Source organism: Polypterus senegalus, chromosome 13 (assembly GCF_016835505.1).
Source record: "Polypterus senegalus isolate Bchr_013 chromosome 13, ASM1683550v1, whole genome shotgun sequence".
Classification (NCBI taxonomy): Eukaryota; Metazoa; Chordata; class Cladistia; order Polypteriformes; family Polypteridae; genus Polypterus; species Polypterus senegalus.
Genome location: NC_053166.1, coordinates 82,289,882 through 82,317,361, shown reverse-complemented (window position 1 = coordinate 82,317,361; position 27,480 = coordinate 82,289,882). Strand labels below are relative to the sequence as shown.

General features: G+C 38.9%; 1 protein-coding gene across 1 annotated transcript; it reads left to right on the top strand.

Moving 5' to 3' along the window:
• The first annotated feature begins 978 nt into the window (after nt 1-978).
• LOC120542590 (U8 snoRNA-decapping enzyme-like) lies at nt 979-23,281 on the top strand. Its single transcript, XM_039775158.1, has 3 exons — nt 979-1,156; nt 9,660-9,923; nt 14,830-23,281. Exons 1-3 carry the CDS (start codon nt 1,022-1,024, stop codon nt 15,007-15,009), a joined length of 579 nt encoding a protein of 192 aa, XP_039631092.1. The 5' UTR covers nt 979-1,021; the 3' UTR covers nt 15,010-23,281.
• The last annotated feature ends 4,199 nt before the right edge of the window (nt 23,282-27,480 follow it).

Sequence of the window (27,480 nt, the reverse complement as noted above, 5' to 3'; positions counted from 1 at the left end):
GTACTCTTTGCATTATTTGACAGTAAACATTCTTATGATCTGCTTCTCGCAACTGAGAGGGCCCGTGGCAGATGTTTGCAGACTGGCAGACCAACTACATGCGTTACCTGGTAGGTAACCACCCATACAATCAGATCGAGACTCAGACTACTAATGCAATGAATGTGATTGTATATATATATATATACACACTCACTGAGCAAATTATGAGGAATTCCTGAACACCTGATTATCCATACGATTATCTAATTAGTCAACCAGATGCCAGCCGCACAATGCATAAAATCCTGCAGACACATGTAACTTGCTCTAGTTAATGTTCACATGAAACTCCAGGAGGAGGTTAGGAGTATGCACTGATACAGCGCGTTGCTGCACCCCCGACACAATGAGCCACATCAGGATCCTAAATCAAGACCCGAGTGCAGTCATAGAACGGGTGACACATCGGCACTATCACAGTAATTTGAATGGAGTGGAACAGTGTGAAGTACCCAAGAACAGGGAAATAAATATCTCAGTAGTTTCGACTGGGTTCATTTGAGAATGGCTCTTTTGAGAACAAAAGCCGGCCCTACCCGGAGTTTGTATTTTGATCCTAATAATTTGCTCACTGAATACATTTATGTGCAAGATGCAAAAGCCCCTAGGTGTGCACCTGGAACACCTTAACGGTAGATCCGCCCCTGCTTTCTAATATGATTTATTATCCGTTGAAATGCATTTCAAAACAATTGCAGTTTAAGTTAATTAAAGCCCAAGTGCTGCTTAACAACACGGTTGCAGATCTTGTTTGTTTTGCATGCGCACAAGTGCACACGCGCTCCCCCTCCCTCTCTTTCTTTCTCTCGCTTTCTTCCCCACCCCGACTTTGCTGATTGGTGTCTCAGAAAAACACGGAAGTTAAATTGAGTGATGTGATTAGTCGAGACTTAGGAAGCGTTTTTATCCTCAGAAGCGGATGAAACAGAACGAAAAGTTTAGAATAATCCGGTGACGTTTTTGAAACACATCACAAGCAATGAGTTGCAAACTTATATCTCGAGAAAAATCGCTCCAGTTACCTAGTGCTGTCAAACACGCGTGTCATGCTATGCTATACGCGCCGTCGGATGAGAAACTATTCAGCTATATTCCTGTAAAATACGCTGTTTTGGTGAGAAAAAAAGCTATTATTTTTGTGTATCTGCTTAAGATATTTAAGCCAAGAAGCCATTTGGATTCATATGAACATTTCTCGATAAAGTTAAGTTATACGTTTACAAGGAGGTGTTAATTTAGGATATTTGTAAACATTCTTATTCCTCTTCCTTTGATATTACTAAATGGATATATATTTCACGTAGCAACATTAAGACTACATAGCATCGCAAGGCTCTTTACAAAAGGTATGGTATTGACCAGCGTGTATCCAGTCTTAACTTTTGTGTTGCTGGTCTTTGGAAGTGCTGAAACTCCATTTATTCTGTTGGCGTTTTGCTTTCTGTGGTACCTTGCGGTATCAGGTTGGGTCAAGTGACCGGCATGGAACTGAGACTCTAGTCTTTGAAGCTGCACCTCAGTAATTCTAACCAGTTCTCCACCATTCCAAGCATTGTTGTGTATGTGTACCATCATAATTTTAAAAATGCTAAATATTAATTTCATGGGCAGAGTTTGACAGTAAGGCTGAGTTGAGCAGACGAACCATAAAAATTGCATTTTTTAGCGCTTTAACTGTACTGTTATATATTTCCCAAGAAAAATGCCATTCGTTTTTCATAATTAAATTTACAAATCCAAAATGAAAGTGCACAAAAGCTATTATCAATATTCAAATGACAGAAAAACTTGACTTTTTCATTTGTTTACTTATTGTAAACTTATTGTAAACAAGCACTTTCTGATTTTTTAAATAAATTCGTAAATGTACTAATTGCTTCTCATTGTGTTAACTGTTTTGATAGTGGGAGCTTTTTAAATTTTTTTTGTTCTCCAAAGAGACCACTTTCTCATGTTTGTTTTAGTAAATATTATGTAATAGGGGCGTATATGATGTGTGATAGTAATTTGCACAGACCACCATGCACAGGGGGCACATTCGTGCATAATTAATCAAATAAGTACTTGAACATCAACAGTTATACCTTCTATATATCCTGCAGCAAGGGGAGAATTACAGAATAGGGGAGGGGTGTGATATTTGACTCCTCCCACACCATTCTCCACCCTATGTCATGTTCCACTTTAAACCCCACCCCATCCCATGTCCTGCTGCCAGGCAACTACCCCATGTTGTGGGAAGCAGGATGGGGTGGGGTCAGATGTCAGATGCTACCCATTTTCAGTAATTCTCTCCTTGTTGCACAGTGCCAAGTGACAGCATATAAGAAAGGGATGACATCAGAGGTGTACTTTTGTAATCACATTCGCAAGTAATAACTTCTTTTAAGTCTGTGGCTTATGCCTAAATTTGCGGCCTGCACACAGTGGTCTCAGCAGGTCTCGTTCATATGCCACACACACACACCAGTAACATAGATAGTGTGCTTAGCATTTAGCATAAATGGTTAATGTGAACACTAAATGATAACACTCAGACAACCCCGTCAACATCTGACTCTGCCCCCATCCTGCAGTGAGGACCCTCTCTATGCTGAGGATGACTGAACACGGTGGGTGAGGAGGGTATTGTCTAGTACCTATCCCGGCCCAATCCCACGTCCCACAGTGGGGAACACTTGATATTGCATGCAAGGCAGAAACGGTCTAATACTTTTCTGGAAAACAGCTATCTCTTCTTGCATTCAGTATGAATGATATATTTTCCAAAATGCAGTCACAATGTTTTATTGTGAATGGCATGCCTTTCACATTTGACTACATGTGTTTCAGCATATGGTCCTTGTTGTTGAGGGTTTCAGAATCAAGTATATTCGTTCATTTCACTGTAGAGTATATGATGTACAATATGTGTGTCACTTCTGAGTGTATACACCTTAATATATAGTGTATGTGTTTCACTGGCGTGTATGCACAGTTAAGTATGATTTATGTCCTAAAAAGCATCTCAAAAAGAAACATTTGTTTATGTTATTAGTTATGTATGTGATGTAAATGGAACCTCATAACACTGTTAGATATGCAGAGTCCAGTTCAGGGAGGGCCACAGGGGACTGGAGTCTATCCCAACCCCGCATTGTGAGGCAGTCCGTTGTAGAGCTCAGTTACACACATGGGGCCAATCGCAAGTGAACGCAACAATCACATGTTTGGATAGTTGCACGAAAACGAAGTACACATCGAATATCCAATCATGCACAAGAAAAATGTCCCAACTCCATGGAGACTGCTGATTTCAAACACAGGATTCTGGATCCCTGAGGCACTGCACAATGATGTCAGTTTATGTAACTTTTTGTTGTTTTAAAAATCATTTTTCCATTTGCCAAATCTGCTAATATCTATATTTCTAATCATTGTTGGTATTTTATTGAGGTAAAAATAATCATGCTAGTTTTACTTTAGAGATAAAAGTTATTTTAATTTTAAGAAGTCCTTCACCCATGGTTAGTTATTCCAGTGACCTCTTGCACTTTAGCCTTGATTTAATACCGGGGGTGAATGTGCATAGCTGTGACTTGTTACTTCCCTCCTTGTTTTTCATGCACACTAAATATGTAGTCTGAATAAGCATCAGTGCCCAGCTACCTATAAAAGAAAAAAACTGATAGAGGACACGTGTTCCAGTCAGCTGTAGTACAGAGGCAGTGTGGTATAGCGGGTCCACAGCTCACTGAGCAAAGGCCATTCATTTTTAAATAAATAATCCCTGCTCTCGCGGCGGCATTGCGAGAGGGCGTTGGGCCATGGCGAGCAGCGGGGCTTCGGGATGTGGGCGTTTCTCACCGAGTGCACAGGTGAGGAACTGCCCACATCCATGATTGCTCCCGTGGTTTAATAGGTTACAGCTGTCATGGTCCCTCTTCAAGCGCGAGTCGGTCGAGAGAGAGATGAAAGAGGAATGAGAGGAGAGAAAGGAAGAGGATGGAGGTTGTAGGGAGCGAGTGAGGAAGCAGGCGGTGCAGGAGAGACAGACACTCGGAGCGTGTGGTGAGCGAACGAGCGCTCATGGGTAGCTGCATGTAAACTGGGTGTTAGGCCGACACCCAGGTGTTTGAGTTGATGTTGCTCCCGCTGAGCGACCACGTAGCGGGAGTGACCAGAGGAAAGCGACGAGCCGCAGAAGACCGTGGAAAGGCAGCGGAAGTCGGGAGACTTGGTGGTGGAGTCCCCAATGTGTGCGTCCTGGCCATTGGATGGAAACTAAGTCTCGGGGATTGGAATGAGAGCCAAACCAAAGCCAGGGATCGGGAGGTCTCCAGTCTCTTGGGTGTGTGTGTAGAGGAAAGCAGCTGCAGAGAGCGTTTTAATACCTGTTGCTAAGCCCGAACGGGATAAGCAGGTGAGACGCATACAGAAAAGAAGCACCAGAGTTGCTGTTGTTTTAAGACTGCTTCCTGATCATTTTAACCTTAGTTTTAAAAGGATTGTTTTTCTTATTGTTTTAACCTCCACGTTTTCATTTTATGGATTTATTTATTTAATGAAGAACTTTAAATTACTGCACTATTTATTTGAACACCTGTTTTGTTGACTGTTTTAAATAAAAGCACTGTTTCACTTTTAACCATCCCCTTGCTCAGATGCTCAATTATTGCCTTCACTGACTAGCTCATCGGTAACATTACTGACGGTGTTGAGTTTAAGGCTTCCAAATAGCAATGGGAGTGTGGAGCCAGAACCCACATCGTCACAGGCAGTTACTGTATTTATGACAGATTTTAAAAGTTTTCCAGTAGTAGTAGTATTTAAAATTTGTTTTTATCATGTTACAGCTTTCCATTTTAAGGGCCTGTATGGTAAGGAATCAATTACCGTGTACACTTCTAAGAATTGCTCATGGGCTTGATTGAAAAATTGAAGCTCTGTCTCCACATATGAGATTATAAACAGAAATACAACATATAAAATAAGAATGCTGCCATCACATGTCATATATAATGTATAAAATAGTTTTATTACCTAAATTCATTTCAATTTTTTATATCATGGTCCGTGAATAATTTTAAAGGTGAGTTTTTAATTATCTAATATCCAGTGCTAGATGTATCCAGTTTAGAGTAGTGGTATGCTGGAGTGTATATCTGCAGTGCTGGAACCAAGGCAGGACAATGCCAGGATCACTCACACACTCAACCAGGCCGATTTGGAATTCACCTGTCAGGATAACTGGCGTGTCTTTAGGGATGTACGAGGAAAATTAGAGTACCTGATGGAAAACCCACATGAATACAGGGAGAATGTGCAAACTGTGCACTGATGACCACATTTGATGGCTGGAATCGAATTAAATAAGATGGGTCCATGAGATAGTGTTGTTACGCAGTGTACAGCCATGTCTTTAAACATCATTTAAAGTGGAAAGAATGCACACTTTATAGGAACTTTAGCATTTACTGTTGGAAATACTTATATCATGATATTATATTTTTTTCACCATGCCACTTTTCATTCAAAGAGCTATTTACACTTTGATGATCGCTGTGCATGCCACAGCTATTTATGTGTCACTACTATATATATATATATATATATATATATATATATATATATATATATATATTTATATTTATGAAAGAGGTTGCTTAAGCTGGCAGGGTTTGGCCAGGGTGGAAGTTGCATTGAGCTAACACTTGGCAGGAAGCAGGTTTGGCAGGCTCTATACCTTAAAAGAGGAACTCGCACTTGTCACACTTGAACTGCTCCTGTCAAGTATACTGCATTTAAGCAGGCCACAAATGTTAGCATGTTTCATTTGTTTAAATATTATTATTAATAATAATGTGTTAATAAAGTGCTTTTCTTGCTACTCAAAGTGCTTTACCTGTATGATGCAACAACAGCCATTTTGTGCCAGTATGCTCAACACGCATTCACTGTTAGGTGGTGAGGGGATGAAAGAGAAAGCCAGACACGGGGATTGATTTGGGGGCAAGAATGGTCAAGGCTGTGATAGGCAGTTTACCCAGGACATCAAAATCACACTACTCTATCCTGAAAGATGCCCAGGGATTTTGTATAACCGCAGAGAGTCAGGACCTTGGATTTATGTCTTATCTGAGAGATTGCACCAATTTTTACAGCACAGTGACTTTGTCACTGCACTGAGGGATTGGGATCCACACACAGACGTTTGGTAATACACCCTCTGATGGCCTCACCAACACTTCTTCCAGCAGCAACCTACGCTTTTTCTTTTATGGTCTCCTATCCAAGTACTTGCAGGGCCAAACATGCTTAGCTTCAGGTAGATTACCTTTTCCGAGGTGCAGGTGGTATGGCTGGCTATTGGTTGTTCTGAAAGTTATTTATTTCTCACCAAAAGTAGGTAAGGAAGAGGCTATTAGGAATTGTTAGAAGGCCAAGTTCCTGCATCGAGGAGTTTAGACAGAAAGGTGAGAGCAGGTACTATGGGTTGTGCTAAGACACTTGGCCCTTTTGTTAGAAATTTGGGCTAGTGACTGCAGTACTAGCAAATGCCACCAGATGGAGCTCTCAGAGCAGATTGTTAGGTTAGCTCTGTACTTTACTGCTATAACAACATCAGTTAAATTTGATTCAGAGGCGTTGATAACAGCAAAACATCAACACAAATATGCAATACAAAGTAAATAGAAATCATTGTTCCATAACAGTCCCCAAACAACCAATTAAAAAACATACACACTTAAACATGTTCATCCAAAAACTGTAAAAGACTCTTAAGATAAAGATACGCCATTCATTTATATCACAGTATATGGGTTGGTCCTGGTCTTGTTGGTCTTGACTGACCGAAGCTGTTTATCTGATGAATGTAAAGTGAAGCTAGGCTGGTTGTGACAGGTCTAATATTTAATGGCTCTTACATATTTGAAGCAGAGTATCAACTCCATTAGATCCAGAGGAGAGAGTTCTGGCCTAGTCAGGATACTCACACAGGATAATGATTATATCTTTTGGAAAGTCCAGATAATTCCCCAGATGGAACTGAAATGTGCATAATCACCTTGACTTTGGAGTTAATTTTATTTTATTTTGTCATCAAGGTTTGCCTGCACCATATTACTATACTAATTTCACACACCAGAAAATTTTAGAAATCTCTAAAAGAGCTAAAAAGAATTATTTTCATTGCATAGTATAATTTGCAGTACATATCAAACAGGGACAGCTTTTGTGTTTATTGCAGAGTTATACAAGGTGCCATTTATCATGCAAGCAGCTAATCACACTTTACTCTTCTCTGTGATTTTCATGACCATTATTTGGTGCATTTTCTATGTCAGTTCTAAAACTGTTAGATGTGACAAATGATAAATTGAACTGCTTCAAGTCGCTCACTCAAATGCAGGATACAGGGGTGTGCAAAAGTAGATTTACAGCAGTGAGTACACAAAACGCAGAGTTTATTCTTGCATTATTATTTATCAATTATTGTATTTTTTATTGGTATTGGGTGTCTTATTATTTGTTTTCTTCTTCTTATTAAAGTGCGCTTGATTGTAGCAAGTAGACTACAAGAATGTGTAAGTAATGAAGGCTTGCAATTTGAGCACATAACATACTAGATTGTACCTTTGTGCATTGTGCCATTGTGACGTTCTTTTGAGTCAATACAGTTACCGGTAATAATCATAACATGCATGTCTTTTTCCATACAAACAATTGTAAACCTACTTTTGCCCACCCCTGTATATTAGAAAGCAGCCCAACTATTATTTGGAGGAGTCCAGCAGAAATGCTGAACCACATGCTACAGTAATCTGAAACCTGGTGGGAGGATGAGTGAGATCAAATCTAAAACTGATATGTTGAAAGTTTGAAGAAGTAATGCACAAATCAGCTCCAGCTATTTTTTGTATATGAACAAAACATTGGAAATTTATGAATAAATAGATTGCAAATTAAATAGAGTTGGTACAACAACATTAGTGAGTCTTCATCCATCCATTTTCCAACCCGCTGAATCCGAACACAGGGTCTGCTGGAGCCAATCCCAGCCAACAAGGCAGAAACCAATCCAGGGCAGGGTGCCAACCCACCGCAGGACACACACAAACACACCCAGCACACACTAGTGCCAATTTAGAATCACCAATCCACCTAACCTCCATGTCTTTGGACTGTGGGAGGAAACTGGAGTGCCCAGAGGAAACCCACGGGGAGAACATGCAAACTCCAAGTAGGGAGGACCCGGGAAGCTACCACTACGCCACCGTGCCGCCATGAGTCTTCATTGTTTAATTAATTTTTATTTTTAAAGTAGTTTTTTTATAATTATATTTTTTCAAACAAAAAAAAAATATATATATATATATTTATTTTCTCAAGCAGTTTGATTGAATGTTTTTGCTGTTTCTATGATATAACTCTCTTTTCTGTTCTCTGGTAATCTTGTGAATTTCTATTTTTTTGTATTTAATTTGTTATGCTGTGATTCTCTGTATTTAAAATATTTTATCCTGTCGTTGATGGTAATTAATGTCACTTCTTCACAAGTGCTTTGCAGGAGACACAGTTTTGCACATATTTTCTTTCTGTTAGGAATGCATTGATAAGCAGCTCTTTTCAGATACTGATAATTGATCTCTTCTGTGTTGTATCTGCGGCTTCCAAAATGCAAGGATTTGTATACTGACACTTATTATTTCCTGTTAGTTTTGTACATTTTATTTATATGTGTATTGGAACTTCCTGTCCATTTTAAACTTAATAGTGAAATGAGCAATGACTACTTAAATCATGCAATTGTTTTTTTTCCTTTTAACAATTAGTTTAGTTGATTGTTTATTCTTTTAAACAGAAACATGGTATACAGCAGCCATTATATCAGAGTAATGGATTTGCATTCAGGGTCTTGTGATTGAAAGTATGATTTTTTTTCAAATAACAGTGCAACTCACTAAATAGCAGTAGCTGCAAACTGTAGTACAGACAATGTGCTGTTTCCCCTTTCAGGTATGCAAATTACTTGTACAGTTGGTGTAATTTTCATAGAATAAGCTGTTCATTTTATACCTTGCTCCATCAGACAGAGCACTGTTACGTACTCCTATTTTGTTGTCTCCGGCATTCACAGCCAACATTGAACCCAGGTAAGCAAGCTGTGAGCAGCTTGAGTGACATATACCTAATTTGCCATTCTTTTAATCTCACATAAACCTAATATTTTCAAACCCACCTGATCTGTTTCAGGGCTGTAAGGATGCATGACAGGAAGCAGTCCTGCATAGAGTGCCAGAGCAGTCCATTGCAAGAACCACCCCTGAACAAACTCTTACCCATACCTACACTCTGCTGCTTTGGAAGTGCCCAGTTAAAAAAAATTGCATATCTTTCAGGGATGTGAAAAAAAAACTGGAATACTCCTCTGAAATGCCATGAACCGAGGACGATGTAGCGGAGCAGTGAGGAAGCAGTGTTAATTAATCACTGTGCCAACCTAATACCAGTAAATTTTTTAAAACCTCATTATAGCCCTATACACCTATGAAGGCTGATTTATAGTGTGTTTCCACTTACTGTCAGCCTGTTTGTCTGTCATCCAGTTATTTATTTATTTTTTCCACTTTCAGATGCAGATGCGTTTTGATGGTCAGTTGGGGTTTCCAGGAGGGTTTGTCGACCTTTGTGATCACACTTTGGAGGAAGGTTTGAAACGAGAGTTGTCTGAAGAGCTGGACTATACCCTTGATTTTGCAGAGTCTGACCACATGTACTGCCATATATGGGAAGAACCCTTTCATTTGGTGACACATTTCTATACGAAAAGGCTAACTCTGGCGGAGCTTCGGGCAGTAGAAGCTGCAGCTGTTCAGGGAAAGGAATTTGGACTTGAGGTACATTTTCTTCGTACAACTGATGCTGATTTTTTTCTGATGAGTAATGAGGGAGTGTGTATTAAATTGCAGCTGATAAAAAGCAAAGAACACTGTGTTCCATTATATTTATCCTTTAAAAATATGGTATTCACCATGCTGTATGTTTGACTGTGATGGCAATGCTTATTGTTGGGGGCTACAGTTGTATCTTATTTTCACTGAGTTATATCACTGATTAAAATAATCCCTTGTTTCATGAGGACATTTAAAGTTTTTTTGAGTTCTCCTCAATCTATGCCACGTGATGGCTTTATTCATCCTAGCCCGTGTAGCTCAGTGGTGGGTCCATTCTGACTACAACATATAGATTAAAAGCAATAGGGCATGAAGAGGCTTCTGATTGTAGAAATTAAGCGCCATACCCGGTGATTTTAGAGGCAAGTATGTGCAAACAGATGAACTTACTCTGTAATTTGGTTGCTTTTCAACCAAATTTAAACAGATTCTTTTTCTTTACTAGGGGGTTTTGCTCACCCACCCCTGGGTTTGGTTCACCTGATACACAATTTAAATAGATTATTTTCATGGGAATTGTTACATATACATTATTTTCACTTTTACTTTAAAACTTTTGGAAAAACAATATTTGTCCTTTATTTCTGGCCCCGGACTTGACATATAACGCTGCTCGTGTTGTGAAGTGGGGGGGCTGAACACACGCCAAGGAGATGCGGTTGGATCAGCTGCTGTCTTGCTGCTGCTGCTGGCAAGGTCCGTGTTCTGCTTGTCGTGCTGCGCATCGATCATTTAAAAGCCTGTACAGCAGCTGTCCTTTTGTCACTTCGCGTCTCTGCCACTCACGTTGTGAGTGGGGTGGGGGATGAGGGGCTCAATGCACGCTAAGGAGATGCGCTCGGATCATTTGCTGGCTTGCTGCTGGCAAGCTGCGTATTCTGCTTGTTGCTTGTCGTTGTTTTAAGAGCTGGGAGCACATGAAGTGTGTCTGCCAAAAGCATTCCAACAACTGCTAGGTTAGATGTCCGTCGACTTGTTTTAAATTGTTTGTAAGTAGGGCATGTCATGCAAAAGTCACCATCTCACAGGTCTTGCTTCCTAAGGTTGTAATGTCTAGTCTTGCATGATGTCAAAGTGTCTCTCCGAGTTGATCGCGTCTTGATCGCTTCGCTTGAACCCACCCCCGTGCGTGCTGCGCTCCAGCCACTTTGCATCTCTGCAGCTCGCGTTGTGAAGGGGGGTAGCTGAACGCATGCTAAGGAGATGCAGACGGATCAGCTGCTCACATTGTGCTGCTGTTGCTAAGGTACGTGTTCCATTTGTCATGCTGCATATCGATCATTTAAAAGCCTGTACAGCAGTTGTCCTTTTGTCTCACTGCTTTGTCTCACTTGACGTTAAAGTGTCTCTCGCGGGACATCAAAGTATCATTCGAGAAGATCACGTCTCGTTTCCCTCGTCTCCCTCCCAAGATTTTTTTTTATAATAGAGAGAAATGTCTTTTGCACATTAAAAATCTGATGTGTGATTCTCATTTGCATTGCAGCATATTGCACTGAGGTGTTCAGAAAGAGAGGCCATCAGCTATTGTTTGCTATTTTAATTTTAGATATATTTAAGCAATAAAGAACTAATGAGAAAGGTTGGCCAGACAACACTCTTGCCACTATAAGATGAGGGAGGAATGAGTTTGCAAATTTTGTCTCAATGTTGCGGCCATACTCATTTTTTCATGTCTGCAAATGATTTCCATGGTCACCTTGATACTTTGCATCATTTGTAAATGTGGAAGCATCTTGCAATATGAAATTGCAGATCCTGTGAAAACTACAAGCATATTTTCTTAAGTTTGGACAGATTACATCATTTACTTAATATCTCTTTGACAGAGTTATTGCAGGTAGTCAGTTTGTGATGACGTAGAAATGATACGAAAGTCCGTTATGATTTGCTGGTCCTCAGACATATTCACTGTCATCCACACATATATGTCTGTTAGATATGGGTTGTTCCTTGAACAGAAGTAAATGATCTTCCTTGCATAGTCAGGTGGCAAAGACGTGCTGTAATGCAATTTTTTAACTAATACTGGCTAACAGTCTGAATTCAGAAATAACCCTAAGCCTAACCCAAATCATTGACTGGCATCAATAAATCACTAACTTAGAACTGACTACAATGACATCCTGGAGGCACTGCTTTTTGAAACAAGCTAACCTTTTTTATAGAGAATATTAATACGGCAGCAGACGGAGATGGATTGCCATCTTCATGTCGAGCATGTTTGAAGTTGCTGGTGCTTTTAATTTCCCGTATCTGTCAGAGTTACCTCACTGGAATCCTGTACTGGATAAAGTAAAATAAAACCATTCAATCAATCTGTCCTTATTTTTTATAGTGTTATTAACAGCATGGAACACCATGGGGCACTTTAAACGATTAACAATTTTAGAATATGTCACTGCGGTGGACTGGCGCCCTGCCCAGGATTTGTTCCTGCCTTGCGCCCTCTGTTGGCTGGGATTGGCTCCAGCAGACCCCCGTGACCCTGTGTTAGGATATAGCGGGTTGGATAATGGATGGATGGATGGAAAAGAAACAAATACAGCAAATATAAGAAACACATCACCGGCAGTATAGGAGGATCTGAGAAGTATATGTAATGGCAAAAATCAAAAGGAGCTACATATACGGTGCATCCGGAAAGTATTCACAGCGCATCACTTTTTCCACATTTTGTTATGTTACAGCCTTATTCAAAAATGGATGAAATTCATTTTTTTCCTAAGAATTCTACACACAACACTCCATAATGACAACGTGAAAAACGTTTACTTGAGATTTTTGCAAATTTATTAAAAATAAAAAAACTGAGAAATCACATGTAGATAAGTATTCACAGCCTTTGCTCAATACTTTGTCGATGCACCTTTGACAGCAATTACAGCCTCAAGTCTTTTTGAATATAATGCCACAAGCTTGGCACACCTATCCTTGGCCAGTTTTGCCCATTCCTCTTTGCAGCACCTCTCAAGCTCCACCAGGTTGGATGGGAAGCGTCGGTGCACAGCCATTTTAAGATATCACCAGAGATGTTCAAGCGGATTCAAATCTGGGCTCTGGCTGGGCCACTCAAGGACATTCACAGAGTTGTCCTGAAGCCACTCCTTTGATATTTTGGCTGTGTGCTTAGGGTCGTTGTCCTGCTAAAAGATGAACCATCGCCCCAGTTTGAGGTCAAGAGCGCTCTGGAGCAGGTTTTCATCCAGGATGTCTCTGTACATTGCTGCAGTCGTCTTTCCCTTTATCCTTATTAGTCTCCCAGTACCTGCCGCTGAAAAACATCCCCACAGCATGATGCTGCCACCACCATGCTTCACTGTAGGGATGGTATTGGCCTGGTGATGAGTGGTGCCTGGTTTCCTCCAAACGTGATGCCTGCCATTCACACCAAAGAGTTCAATCTTTGTCTCATCAGACCAGAGAATTTTGTTTCTCATGGTCTGAGAATCCTTCAGTTGCCTTTTGGCAAACTCCAGGCAGACTGCCATGTGCCTTTTACTAAGGAGTGACTTCTGTCTTGCCACTCTACTATACAGGCCTGATTTGTGGATTGCTGCAGAGATGGTTATCCTTCTGGAAGTTTCTCCTCTCTCCACAGAGGACCTCTGGAGCTCTGACAGAGTGACCATCGGGTTCTTGGTCACCTCCCTGACTAATGCCCTTCCCCCTCGATTGCTCAGTTTAGACGGCCGGCCAGCTCTAGTAAGAGTCCTGGTCGTTTCGAACTTCTTCCACTTATGGATGATGGAGGCCACTGTGCTCATTGGGACCTTCAAAGCGCAGAAATTTTTCTGTAACCTTCCCCAGATTTGTGCCTCGAGACAATCCTGTCTCGGAGGTCTACAGACAATTCCTTTGACTTCATGCTTGGTTTGTGCTCTGACATGAACTGTCAACTGTGGGACCTTATATAGACAGGTGTGTGCCTTTCCAAATCATGTCCAATCAACTGAATTTACCACAGGTGGACTCCAATTAAGCTGCAGAAACATCTCAAGGATGAGCTCAATTTTGAGCTTCATGGCACAGGCTGTGAATACTTATGTACATGTGATTTCTCTATTTTTTTATTTTTAATAAATTTGCAAAAACCACAAGTAAACTTTTTTCATGTTGTCATTATGGGGTGTTGTGTGTAGAATTCTGAGGAAAAAAATTAATTTAATCCATTTTTGAATAAGGCTGTAACATAAAATGTGGAAAAAGTGATGCGCTGTGAATACTTTCCGGATGCACTTTATAAATTCAGGACAGATAAAGTAGTAAACTACAAAACAGAGCATACACTAACACAGCAAAATAAACCAATAAATCTGGGTAGAGTTTTCAAGGCTGGTAGACAAGGTGCCATATGGGAGACAGGTGCACCCTCAACAGTCTCAACTTGAGTACTCTGAAAACAGTAGAAATCTAATTGTGACTGTCAATATGGTGGAATCATTTAAATTTCCTGACACCACTATCACTCACAGTCTGAACTGGGAAGAACACACAATTCCTCTTATCACAAAAGCTCAGCATTCCCCATTAACGTGAAAAGATAAACCTTTCCCAATCAGTGCCGATTCCGTTTTATAGAGCTGTTATTAAGTGTTTTGTGGAATATATTGTTATTCATTACTACTGTATATAATTTTGGGATTGTATCATGTATTGTGTACTTTGTTGATAATTGTATTTATTTTGATATGTGTCTCAGTATAACACCAAGAGAAATCCTTGGTGCCTGTGTTGTCTGCTCATAACGTTCAAGTTAAAGTTGGTATAGTATGATGAGATGGTGATGTTAAAAGAGTGGGCGTACCTTCTTTTTTTCTACTCATAATTTCTCTTCTTTTTTCCTCAGACAATGGGTCTTGTCCGGGTCCCTCTCTTTTTTCTACATGATGGAAAAGGTGGCCTGCCTTCCTTCCTGTGCAATAATTTCATTGGAAATGCCCGCAGTCAGTTGGTGGATGCTTTGAAATCCTTGGGTATAGTGAAAGAAGAGCAATTAAAAAGAGCTCTCAAATCAAGCAGCAGATAAAACACAGACACACACCTACGATGTACCTATTATATCGTGATATTGGCACTTGTAATCATTTTATTAGAGGACGTTATACCTAGTAGCCTGTGGTCTCTATATATGTGAGGGAAATCCCAAGCAAAAAAAATCAAAATGTTTAGTATACAAAATAATTACAGCAACGATAAATTACAGGAAGTTGAGCAAAGATGACTGATTACATTTTTTAGAGAATATATATATATTTAACTTTATTCATTTGATCATGCAGAGTCCTATATTTGTATTATTTATTACTTAGAAGTAGAAAGAGAAAGAGGTCTATTAGTGTGCATCATCTGCCCCATGATTTAAAAAATTGCAACATAAGCTATTGCTAATTTTGTTCTAGCACCAATATAGATGTAAGGTGCAAAATAAGGTGAAAATATGGTCATGCCTATGTGGGCCCCCATCTACATAAAGTTAAAATAGCTAGGAAAATTTAGAATAACTCTTTAATAATTCTTTGCATTTATATAGTGCTTTTCTCACTACTCAGAGTGCTTAGCAATAAAATAACAACGAAATACACCATTTTTTTGATCTATGAACAAAATAACTGCATACATTAACACTTTTCTCTCAAAATCAGTAATAGGTGTTCACTGGCATTAATCAAAGATTAAAGAGACAAGAAAACACTGTAACAGTACAATATATGTTTGTTATCATCAGTCAACATGCTTGCATTTTCTTAAGTTTGGTGTCTGACAACGATCATGTTCAGCAGTTTGCTGCACTGACATTGACTTTTTTGGTGTTTTGTCATTAACATCCTTGCTGCAGCTGTCAGTGGGAACGTCAGTGTCATAAGCAATGTCAGATGATTCCTGCTTTTTATGTTTTTTGCGACAAAAGCATCATATCGAGATTGTCGGGCCTGTTTGTGCTGGATTTTTTTGGCCAACAACACATCACGTGCACCAAATATTGCTGTGCTATCACTCTTCATAGACTGCAAAAAGTCTAAGTTGTCCAGATTTTTTATAATCTTTTCTGCATTGGCAGGCCACAGTTCCAATATTTGTCCCACTGAGAGTCCATTACTTGTACTCTATTTGTTAAAGCTGGCAACACACGATGAACTTTTGGTATTGCCCTTAGCTTGGCATTGTCATCCAGAAGTTTTATCATTTTTTCATATGCTTTTCATTGTGTTATCATCTGCATGTTCGCTTTTTCATACAATGTCTTAACTTGCGACAATACCAGCTTAGCTACTTCCCATTTGGTGCGATTCACCATCTTGAATAGGAAACATCAGACATCGCATTAGTTGACAGCATGTTGGAAGATGTGAACAAGTTATTTCTGAATCAGCCTGTGTAATTCCACCACTTAATTCATACAGTGCAGCATTCTGTCTGGTACTTGGGGTGTGCCCACAGCTTCTTAGCAATAATGAACTTTTGTCACTTGATTCTGCCACTGAACTCATTTTATGTATAAATTAAACACAATAAAAAATGTTTGTACTTCTGGTATCACAGGAAAATAGTAGTAACTGGTGAATGTTTATGAAATCAATGTGTCATGAAAAGTCCTGAAAATGATCATGGAATAAGTATAAGCAAATTAGGCAACTGCCACTATTAAGTATAATCTGTTTAATGTAAAATGCAACCAATCATAACCAACTACCAATGACCATTCAATAAAACAAGAACTGACAAAACTTACCAAAATGTATTAAAAGATGTGCCTGCAGCAAAGAATAGTCATTTCTGTCAAAGAAACTTCACATAAATAAGTAAACCTGTAGTAATTAGCACTCGATTAATTAGCAAGCACTTTTGAAATATTCAGACTGAAGGAGGCCCCCTAAATGAAGTAATAATTAAAAGAAATGTTTCAGTTTTAGAAGCAGTATAACATAGAACATTTTTAAACTAGGGACAGGTCAGATTTCAAAAGTGGGGGCAAATGATGCACTCTAAGGTCAATACTTTAAACCTTACGGTTGTAAAATTTGTATGTGGTACTGAATTGGCAAGTGAGACATGTGGTTCACTTGTTGGCAAAATCTTGCACTTTTGTTTTTCATCATTCTCTGAACTTGTCTTCAGACCAATTCAAAAGTGCTGAAAAACTGTTGTCTTTTTAACAGAAGCTTAAAATGAAGCAAGGTCTCATGAATGCAACATGATGCAAAATTGTGTAATATTGCTATCCTTCAGTTGGTATTTCACATTCAAGTTGAGTCTGCTTACAATGCTGTATTTGATAATTAGTTGGTCTGTTTTCTTTTAAGTTGCAATGTAGCACTTTTAAAACTTTATTCTAATGTGGCCTTTGTTTAGCATGTGTTTCAGCAGTGCATTACTAATGGAGCTGAGGTGTTCCCCATCACAAATGGTTCCCCATCACAGATTGCTTCACTGGGGACATGCCTTTGCAACTTTTTAACATCAGTAAAGCATAAGCCTCTTTCCTGTCAATTATTCTGTATTTTAGTATAGCACCATTCAGAGCACAGTTCTTCTCAAGGTATGACGTGGAGTCTATAATAAGATAGTTTTGAAGGAAGCATCCATCCTTGTGTACTATTCAAAGGCGCTTTTTTCTTTACACTGAAATTTCAGTGGCAAAGCTGCATTTTTTTTTCTTTACCATGTTTATTTATTTATTTTTTTAATACAAGCACATATCATACTGCAGGCCCAGAGAGGAATGTCCTGTGGAAAGTTGATGTGAAAATAATGAATTCCTGTGTGTTTTGGGTGGTTTTGCTAGATTTGAGCTTTTTCCTCTCACTTCTTTAAAGCCATTCAAGTTATTTGCTGCCCTGGATTGCTTGTTTGACAGGTTGCCATTCTCAGCTACATACTGCTAAGATGTGATTTTTCAGTAGGGGGACGAGTTCAGATTAGAAGATTTTAACTTAGATGTTCATGTTTTCACTACAGGCAACATGGGAGAATTGACACTGGTAGTTTGAAATGAATATATTAAATTACTGGAGCTGGACAATTCAGCAGTGCTTGCCTTAAGTTGGATGTGCCTTTCAAGTTGCTGCAGTTAGCAGTGTTGGTTATTAATACTTTAAAATACAGATGCTCCATTATTACACTGCACTATAATGGCAAGTTATAAGCATTTTGAAATATGACTCTACTTCTTTTGAAAATGCAGAACTGCTTTGTGAACCCCCAGTCTAGAACTTCTACTGTGATTTGTAAATTTTCTCCTTTTGTTGTTTTCAAAGTTCTTCCATGAACAATGAAAATGTAATGCTTGAGTGCCGATTCAGATCTGTTCAGAAGTGGAGACTGTTATTATACATACAAACTGACTTGTAGGGGATGTTGAAGCACCCTAAACCCCCAGACACAACTTCACAATACAATCCTGGGATCAAAATAAAAGGCATTTATTTCAGACAGTACCTCCACAGGGTTTCAGTTTCCTTCCTTCTAGACTGCACAACAAACAGGTTTCTCCTTATAAACCTCCCATGCTGTGTCATCCACCTCCTCCCAACACTGAACTCCCCAGTGGACAGAGTCTGCCTGTTTAACACCAGACCCAGAAATACTTCCAGTGATAAGGAGGAAATACTCCTGGATTAGGTGGAAGTTCCTGAAAGTAGGGACAGCCTTTCCCAGCAGCTACCCTTGTCAGCACCCAGGGAACATACTGTAGTAGGGATGCCCCATGGGACCGCAATTCCAAACATGCCTTGCAGGTGCAGGAATGGGCATAATGGCCCACTAATACTGCCATCCAGGGTGTTAAGGGCAGAATGTACTCTTGGGAGGCAGACCCCCGTCTATCCAATATATTGGCCTCTTTGCCAGGAAAGGGTATGGGAGGTTTATCCCGCCTGTGATGTTAGCCCAGCTATGCCTTCTGTCGTAAAATCTATGATAGATCACAGTCATAAAGAGATCACAAAGTCTATCAAAGCTTTAGTATTATTTTCAGTTTTGTTCTTTTTATTACAGTAGATGTAGTCTTCAGATACTCAATTGGTCAGTGTCTTCAGTTTGTCCATTTTCATCTTTATGTCTTCTGTATTTATAATGCCACCTATTTACCAAACTCCAGGGGCTCAAAATGCTGGAGCTCATCTTGACTTGAACTTCATGTGTATGGTAGGAAATCGCAACTGGGCAGATTGCTGGTACATCACAGTGCACACTCGCTCACACACTCCCAAAATCGCACGTGCCAGGCCAGTTTAGAGTTCACAGTAAACCTAATCAGCATCCTTGTCTTTTGAAAATATACAGATTGTAGATTAACTCTCAAGAGTACTATAGCTAGAGTACCAAAAATGATGGTTGCTTTTCTCTGGGTGTTTTATAAGAAGCCATATATATTTTGTAACACTGTGACTTTAACCATCCCATCGCTTAGATTTATTCTAAGGCTTTGTAGAGTTGTGTAATGTCAGTGTGTTTATTTTATTTATTTATTTTTTTTTACAAATTTTGGAAAAGCGAGCCTAACATTTACCTTGCATTTTGAATTGACTTCCTATCTCAAATTTATAATTTATGTTCTGAATTTTGCTGTTAATTTGCAGTACTTTGAAACTTGAACTCTACACTGAATTGCATTTTTTAGGCATTTGTCACTTAATTCCTACAATTGCGATCTCTGATGCAGTCCTGTTTGCTAATTATATTTAACTCTTTCAGGACTGATGTCGACTTTTGTCGAAATTCAGGGGTAGACGATGGTAATCGGCTTTAAACTGTGAGAAAACACGCCCTTATGTTTTAGTTTTACTCTCTTTGCTAGAAGGAAAGTTAAGTAGCATCGCTGATTTAACCTTGATTCCCTGTGCATGCATGAGTAGCGAAGAGCAAACAGCCTCTAAAATGGCATCGACTTCTGGCGAGAGACTAATGCAAATGTGCAAATTAAAATACTCCATGGATGCTTCACATATTATCACTGAACCGGACTCTGACTTGTCGGACTTGGAATTTGATGCAAGTGATCTGGAGATCAAAACCGAAAGTGAGGTACCAGCATTGGCTGATCAGTCCCCAGCTGATCGTGGTGCTGATACGCCCACAGCAGCATTCGCCTGGGTGACAAGAGATACAAACCATATTGTGTCACAATGCGACTGACACCACTGCGCACCTGCTGTTTCGAAGACAGCCAGGTAGCCGGCTCATCGGGCATTCCTGCTGGCCATCAAAGCGCCCCTGCGCAGCCACTGCTGCCAGAGATGACGAACTTGCACCAACAGCAGCACAGTTTTATGTTGATTTATGTATGAAACCATTGCTTTGGGTGCTTTTCAGAAAACTGGGTTTTTTGGAAAAAATATTCATCCCTGAAAGAGTTAAATGCATACCATTGTTTTAAATTTGGTAGAATGATATTCCACAAACACAGATCACTATAGGACTTGGTATATGGCTGAGTATTCTCCTCATATCTTGTGACGGACCACTGGGGCCCTTACCCCACTGGGACACCTTCGGCACAGAAGGACCAGGGGAGAGGGCTTATTCCGGACACTGTCTCCCTCGGAACACTAGAAGCCAGTCCCCCTGGCTTGTAGTGGGGCCATGGGTTTGCAGCAAGGAAGCTCAACCCTGCTGGGGCCCGTGGCCACTGCCAGGGGGCATCAGGATCTTGCCTGAGCCCTGTTTAGCAGCACTTCCACCACAGCCGGAAGTGTTGCTGAAAGAAGCTCATTGGATACTTGGAGCCACAGTCAGGAGGCGGGAGACAAAGCTTGCTGGGTAGAGGAGTGGAAGTGGAGAAAAAGAGAGGCCATTGGGCTAGACTGTGCTATGAGTGCTTTATGTATTGTGTTGTGGGGAGCAGAAAAAGAGTGCTTCCCCATGTGAATAAAATGTGTGCTGTGTGGCAACTACGTGTCTCTGCCTTTCTGTGTCAGGTTAGTGTAGCTTATGGTTGGTTTAGTAGATATGGGATGACATTCATTATTAATGTGCCTTTAGGAGTATAGCTGCTTTTAAAGCCAAAGTTTTGAATGATGTTGATACCCTTGATATTATTTTGGTAAAATTAGGTGTGTGGGTTTGCAAAATGATTTTAAAGTGAATGGCCTGATGTTTTCAAATCTATTCTAATGTTAAGATAAACCAAAAGGTTGGGGCATTGATTGACTGATACATTTTAGTGAAATCTGAATAACAAATGACAGGAAAGTAAATGTGCAAGTGCAGCTGAAGTTGCAGCTACAAAGCTCCCTGTGTGAATCGTTTCAGACCCTGCTCTTCCCTTGTGTAAGGTGTTACAGTAGTTGAGCCAGTGCTGTCCTTTTTAGCAGCAAATCTCCAACAGTGTATACACAGATCAGTAAGCTGAGGCTTGTCTAAGACTCTTAACTATTGTAGAGAGTGAGAAGTGATTGGAATATTAGCCTTTACACTAAAGAAAGTGGAGTAATAAACTCAACTGAGAAAAAGGAATTGGAGGAATTGTCCTACTGTGCAGTTAGACAAATGGCAAGAAAAGTTACTTTAATGAATTCAGACCTTTTTTAGTTTCAGTTTGCACTGTGTGCTTGTTATAAGTGCATCAGCTTACATTTTTAATAGGAAAATGCATTATATAAAGAAGAATTTGAAATTGTTGCTTAGTAACCAATAGGCTTGTTAGCTTAACAGCAAATGTGTCTTTTACTTATAGACATGTGAAGAATTTTAGTGTTGTGTCTACTTGATAAACAATTTATGAACATTTGATACATTTGTGGCTCTTTTAAAGATTTGTACTGTGTTTATTATTTGTTGCTTTGTGTCATACAGCATAAGTTTTAGTAAGAATCAAATACTACATAATTTAAATGGTAATCCAAATTTATAACAACACCTCAAGAATGTCTAGCTGATACACTGAAGAAAAAAACACACCTGTATAAATATAGTAACTATATATTTTAACAGGAAAAATGCTGTAATATAATCATAATGATTTAAAATTATTAAAACATATACAAATGTAGATATATAGAGAGAGTGACATGGTGAAAAGTACTTTTTTTCAAATTAACTTTTGCTTCAGATAGGCACATTACATAAAAAAATTAAACAATATAACAGCTTGTAATTAATGAGAAACATTAACAGCAGACCCCGTGACCCTGTAGTTAGGATATAGTGGGTAGGAATAATGGATGGATGGATTTTGTTTTCTTTTATGTCATAAGTATTATGGATACTTGTTTTTGTACATCTTTTATTAGTTAAAGTATTTATTTTAAGGAAAGTTTATTTATTTTAGTATTGTGGTCACTGAACAAAAAGCCTAATTTGTTAATTTAATTTTGTTAATAAAAAATGAACAGTTAACTCCTGTGGTCTATAGTTTAATTAAAATCCTACTCTTTAATATAGCACAAAAGGCTTCTATGCATCTGGTTATACAGGAGCTTAGTATAAACATTTTTTTAATGGGTTAAAGGAAAAAAAAACTGGAATCGGCCGATCAAGTAGCATGAAATCAGTGATGAGTACTGGCCTTAAAAAACCTGATCGGAGCGTCCCTAGTTGCCAAGGCACTGGAGTTTAAACCACAAGGCTGCCAGGCAATGTCTGCTCGGACAGATTGAGTAAAATCACTTATCCAGCTTGAGCTGCTGTTGTAGAAAAGTAATTGCAATGCATCCTGATTTTATAGTTTACTTTTGGGAAGTAAACAATATAATGTGCTCCATTGATAATGATCTTACATTTGGGGAAAATAAGTGGACATTTGAAGGATAATATTGTTGTTAACATTATATTAAAGCACTATATTAAGTAAGACCAGTGCAGTGTTTTTCCTGTTGGCCTATATTATTTATTGTTCCTTTGCTTCATTGCAATAGTCTACTTTATATACTGCAGTCCTTGGCTTTTTAGCTATAATGAACTTGGGAGTATGATGAGTAATAGTTTAGCAAATACTGCAAGCTTACTTTTCTTGACAATGTTTAAATCATAGACCAGCATCTTTTAAATTTGTAAAGCAAACCAAATATCTGGTTGTGACCTTTACTTTAATCTGCCTGTCTTCTCCAGCCCTAGATTTTACCCTTTCACTTATTAAATAATTTGTAACTATAACACTCCACTCTTTCATCTTTTTACATCTGTGCATTTGATTAATGACATTTTAAATTGAAGTTTTAACACTTTTATAATTTGTGCTGGTAAGGCCAAAATTGAGTTTCAGAAGTACAATGTAGAATGATGAATATAACGAAAGATTAAAAGAGCTCAACCTTTCAGTTGAAGCAAAAAAAAAAAAGATTAAGAGGAGACAAAGTGTTTAAAATTATGATGGGAATTAGTACAGTGGATCGAAACTGTTATTTTAAAATGAGTTCATCAAGAACAAGAGGACACAGTTGGAAACCTGTTAAGGGCAAATTTCACACAAACATTAGCAAGCTTTTCTTTACACAGAGAACCATAGACAAATGAACTAAGCTACCAAGTAGTGACCTCCAAAACTCGACTTGATGTTTTTTTAGAAGAATTAAGTGGATGGGACTTGTTGGGCCGAATGGCCTGTTCCTGTCTAGGCTGTTCCAATGTTCCAGTTAAAGCTTTGACTTGTGTATTTTGCAAATGGATGGTTTCCTGAATAGAAATGATAGGGGGCCTCAAACTTTCCAACATATTTCATGGACATATTTACATTAGACAAGAAAAGGGGAGTACTCAAAGTTTTAATAAAACTAAAAGTGAATGCCCACTTGGCCTTCCATTCCAACACCTCAGAGTGAGGGTCCTCAATTACGGTCCTGGAGGACCACAGTGGCTTCAGGTTTGTGTTCTAACCCAATGTCTTAATGAATAGTTACTTATTACAGTAGTGTCAATTCACTTACTGCTCATGCAACATTTTAATTCTTCATTCTAGTTGTCTTGCTTGTTAAGATTCCCCACTCATAGTTGCTTATTTTAGTCTTAAACAGCTGCCTTCACTGCTGTAATGGCTCTTTATTAGAAATAAGATGTAAATGACAATGGAGCCAGCACCTGTGTGTATTCATCGTGAACAATCTGGTTTAATAAATCATTTGAAAGAAAAAAAAGTGAAGGACTGAGAATTACTCCTGTGTGTCAGGCTTCAAGTCATTTGGATGAACTCCTTAGAAAGGAAAAAAAATCTGCAGTATAAGGATGACCTAACATGGCAGAATGGAAACACTAGCAAGCCATGAAATTAAACAAGACCTGTTATTGGGGAGGGTTCGTGTCTAATTAAATAAGTTTGCAGCTTGAAGCAAATACCTGCAGCCGCCATGGCCCTCTGGGACTGACTTTGCCCACCCCTGCTCTAAGGTATGGTAACTCATTCATTTACCTTATATATTCTTCTTTCTCACCTTCACTCTCCGTAATCAAATTGACCTTGATTCCGTCTGCTGGTGAACACCCTGATTTCTGATTCAGGATTCAAATATATTACTTCAAGCTGGCTTAAGTTCCCATCCCTGAGTCAGTTTTGGGGCAAGGACTGTGAATCAGCTCAGTAGTCAGGAGGCTGCCCAATTCTGCTTTGAGGACGCACACCTAGAGGACCTGTAGGACCATCCAGCTTCAGGCATTCAGGCACCATATGGTTCCTCTAAGTGGTAGTATAGTCTTACCTGGCTTTACAAGTATGCAATATGGTCCTAACTTTTCATGCTATAGTCTGCATGCTGTCACATGTCACCTGGGAGGTCTTCTGGGGGCAGCACTCCCTAGTTGCTACTTCCTTCCTACACTGATGTAATGAAGCACTCTGTTACTGCCTCTGTCGTTTTGCGTCTTGACATGTTTCTTGTTGGATCTGACAATTGGCTCTTCCCAACTGGATATCCTGTTACACAGTGGTATATAAAAGTTTGGACAACTTTGCTTAAAATATCTGTTACTGTGAATAGTTTAGTGATCACCAAAAGGCATAAAGTTAAAGATGACATATTTCTTTTCAGCAATTTATGCAGGATTAGTGTATTGTTTTTTGTTTTGTACAATTATTAAAACATGAAAGGAGCACCATGAAAAAGTTTGGGCACGCCAAGATATTTGAGGTCTCAGACCTTCATTAGCTTGTTAGGGCTATGCCTTATTCACAGTCATCATTAAGAAACCTCGAGTGATGCAAACTGCAAAGCTGTATAAATTCCCTTGACTCCTCAAACCTTGTTGCAACAATCAACGGCCATGGGCTCCTCTAAGCAGTTGCCTAGCACTCTGAAAAAAATAAAATAATTGATGCTCACAAAGCAAGAGAAGGCTACGAGAAGATAGCAAAGCATTTTCAAGCAGTTGTTTTCTCAGTTTTTAATGCTGTTAAGAAATGGCAGGTAACAAGAACGGTGAAGGTCAGGTTGATGTCTGAGAAAACCAAGAATACATCTTGAAATAACTGCTTGTTGGATTGCTAGAAAGGCAAATAAAAATAAATCCCCTTTTGATGACAAAAGACCTTCAGGAAGATTTAGCAGACTCTGGAGTGGTGGTGCACTGTTCTACTGTGCAGCGACACCTGAACAAATATGACTTTCGTGATAGAGTCAGCTGAAGAAACTTTTCCAGTTGTAACCACCTGACATTTGCAAGTGAACATCGAAACAAGCCTGATGCATTTTGGCAGCAAGTCCTGTGGACTGATGAAGTCAAAATAGAACTTTTTGGCCACAATATGCAAAGGTATGTTTGGAGAAAAAAGGATACAAAATTCCAGGAAAGGAACATGTCTGCATCTATTAAGCATAGGGGTGGGTCAATCATGCTTTGGGCTTGTGTTGCAGCCAGTGGCACAGGGGACATGTTATTGGTAGAGGGAAAAATGGATTCAAATAAATATCAGCAAATTCTGAAAGCAAACATCACACATCTGTAAAAAGTTGAAGTTAAAACGAGGATGGGTCCTACAACAAGATAATGATCCAAAACGCACCTCAAAATCTACAATGGAATACCTAGAGAGGAGCAAGCTGTCACAGTCCCCTCACCTAAACAGCATTGTAAATCTGTGGCTAGATCTCAAAAGAGATGTGCATGCAAGATGGCCCAAGAATCTTACAGAATTAGAACCCTTTTGCAAGGACCAATTCTTAGCTGGCTACATAAAGCGTTTACGAGCTGTGATTCTTGCCAAAGGGGGTCTTACTAAGTACTGACCATCTCGGGTGCCCAAACATTTGCTTTAGGCCCTTTTAATCTTTTTTTGAAATTTGTTACCTGTGGATGATAAAAATAAAAGTGTAATCTTGTTTAAAATATTAAAAGAAATGTGTCATCTTTAATCTTCTGCTCACTTAAGCATTCACAGTGACAGACATTTTAAGCAAGGGTGCCCAAACTTTTGCATGCCAATGTAATATCAAAAATAAGAACAGAAAAAAAGAGTATTTAGCCACCAAGTATAAACTGATTAAATTGTATGTGACAGGTATGAAGAAAATGTAGATTTTAGGTAGAGAGGATCCTTCATCTGTTGTTCAGTTAATGTTGTTTGTGTGCTGCATATTTTAAAAATAAAATACAGAAGTCAATTTAGTCGTGGTTCCTCTTTAAAAAAAAAAAAAGTTTGATGTGTAGCCGCACAGTTGTGTCTGGAACTTGCAGGCCTCAACAGTATTTCCCCAGGTCTAATGGTGTGTTTCTGCTACAGTTTGCATAGCCGAAGTGAAGACTGCTAATGAGTTTGGGGAAGCTGATGGGAACAGCTAATGCTGCCAGAAAGTTAGAATGGTAACTGAGTGGGACAAGAAGAACTGATTGTTTCCTTTTAATTGCTTTACTGTTGCTGCCTGTCAAGATGTATGATGCACACAAAATGGGAGAACAACAATTAGGGTATTAGTTTCTGTAACAGACTATACTATTTCTGCTATTTATTCTACTTCAAGAATGGATCGACTTTTAAGTTAAAGTCCGTGGCACCATTGAAAAAATGTATTACTATTTATATCATTTTTTATTTCTTTATTTGCCTATAAACATTTTACTTGATTTCCTTCTTTTTGAATAGTCTTTACTTTGTTTTTGTTGGTTGCCTGGTGCAAGCTGAAGGTATTATAAATACACTTTGTGATTTCTAATGGTACCTATTTTTTAAAATATATTTGCATTTTGAGATATATGGGATTTGTGACGGTTACTTTATATATTCAAAATATATAAACAGGAAATTATTTTAAGAAATCTTACCAAACATTTGAGCCATTACTGTATTTTATTTAGCACCTTTTATGGGGATCACAATGCAATACAAAGTGAAAAAAGAATGTTGTATGTAGATGCATAAAATCTTTCAAAATATATTGAATTATGTAACCAACTAGCTATATTTTTTGCCATAGACCCAATTTTTGCACGGACCTGGTGAAAACAGTAAAACATTTATAGAAATACGTAATTTAAAGATAGCAGTAGTTCTCACTCTTCAAAAGCTTAAATAAACTGATAAATTCAACAAGACCACACTGAGACATATTTATAAAATTAGCAGTGAAGAATATTA

Coding starts and splice junctions, on each gene's coding strand:
- LOC120542590 (XM_039775158.1), top strand. CDS start 1,022: ATGAGTTGCAAACTTATATCTCGAGAAAAATCGCTCCAGTTACCTAGT. Junction 1,157..9,659: donor CTGTAAAATACGCTGTTTTG/GTGAGAAAAAAA, acceptor TTCCACTTTCAG/ATGCAGATGCGTTTTGATGG. Junction 9,924..14,829: donor GAAAGGAATTTGGACTTGAG/GTACATTTTCTT, acceptor TTTTTTCCTCAG/ACAATGGGTCTTGTCCGGGT.